At 39.4% G+C, this 1,506-nt stretch overlaps 1 protein-coding gene across 1 annotated transcript; it reads left to right on the top strand.

The window, feature by feature from the left end:
• Nucleotides 1–281: 281 nt before the first annotated feature.
• LOC149147410 (putative histone H2B.3) lies at nt 282–1,049 on the top strand. The gene has a single exon (XM_089440882.1). It carries the CDS (start codon nt 348–350, stop codon nt 819–821), a length of 474 nt encoding a protein of 157 aa, XP_089297008.1. The 5' UTR covers nt 282–347; the 3' UTR covers nt 822–1,049.
• Nucleotides 1,050–1,506: the final 457 nt, after the last annotated feature.

Raw genomic sequence — 1,506 nt, 5'->3', positions numbered from 1 at the left:
CGAAATGCGTCAACCAATGTAATATTATGTGATTTACCCCGAAATTTTTCTGAGAAACTTGATATGGATCACAGAAAGCTCAATTCAACAAAGGAAATTTGATCCCTTTAAAATGAATGTAACCGAGTCACCAATTAATTTGTAGTCAAAGTTTGAATGCCCGTTAAAATCTGGCCTACATCAGCAATCCGTGGCGCCAGGGATCAGCCAATAGGAAAGACACTCCAACCCCTATTTAATGAAACGGCCTCCTGCTTTCATTTTGCAAAGACGCTTCTCCTTTTCACAGGTATAGCAACACCGAGTCTTTTCTGTGGTGGCAGGTTCGAGTCACGATAGTGACATCAATGGCCCCGAAGGCAGAGAAGAGGCCCATGGCTGGGAAAGAGCCCTTGACATCAATGGTCCCGAAGGCAGAGAAGAGGCCCATGGCTGGGAAAAAGCCCTTGGTGGGGAATTCCCCTTCAACAGAAAAGATGTCTTCGAAGTTGGAGAATAAGGTAGTAAAGGAAGGAGACAAAAAGAGCAAGAAGCACAAGAAAAGTGTGGAGACGTACAAGATCTATCTCTTCAAGGTGCTGAAGCAGGTCCATCCGGAAATGGGTATTTCCAGCAACGCCATGGGAATCATGAACAGTTTTATCAATGATTTATTTGAGAAATTGGCGAACGAGGCATCAAGACTCTCTCGCCTCAGCAAGAAACCAACTATTACTTCCCGGGAGATCCAGACAGCCGCAAGACTCGTTCTTCCAGGGGAGCTCGCCAAGCACGCTGTGTCTGAGGGTACTAAGGCCGTTACAAAATTCACCAGCGCTTAGATTCCGGTCCTCTTTCGACGATTTCTTTTAAATAGGTGTAGGGTTTTATAACCAGGGGAATCGCATTCTGGTCTGTCTGCATCACAATTTTTGCATTTTCTCATTTTCGGTTCTTTTTTATTTTGTAAGACTCCGAAATGGATTCTTATTATCAGTCTTCTTCTCTTGAATTGCTCTTGAATTGAGCTTTCACATGTTCCTTTAAAGATTTGAAGCCAATATAATAAATTTATTTTCTGTTTACGTGAAAAACTTGTAGTCATGTAGCATATGTTGTTAAGCCGTGCGCATCAAGGCCCTGGTAGGAGGATATTGTTAGACTTACAGTGGAGAAATGGTGACCGAGCTCCATTTCGTCTTTTAAACCTAAATAATAACACGAAACTATATTATCCTTTTTGAGAATAAGAAAAAGCTTTCACTGAACTATATTGTTAGTCTAAGTACTCTAAATGCTCAGAAGCTTGGATAACTGGAAGAAATACATGCATTTAATATGCTCGGAGGTTCTGCATGTAACATGGATACAGAGAATGCGGTAGGAATTTTGAAATCTCATTGCAAAATGAAAACAAAAGTTTAGTTCTCTGCTAAATGTATTCATCAAAGTTTTTATTATTAATATATTTTATATTTGATTAAAAATTAAAGATTTTTTTAAAGATTTAAACATTTTCCAATAAAA

This window comes from Pinus tabuliformis, chromosome 9 (assembly GCF_031772625.1).
Source record: "Pinus tabuliformis cultivar Carrire ecotype Pingquan chromosome 9, CPIR1, whole genome shotgun sequence".
In the NCBI taxonomy this organism is placed as follows: domain Eukaryota; kingdom Viridiplantae; phylum Streptophyta; class Pinopsida; order Pinales; family Pinaceae; genus Pinus; species Pinus tabuliformis.
The sequence above is the reverse complement of the archived record's forward strand: the minus strand, read 5'-3'. Positions and strand labels throughout refer to the sequence as shown.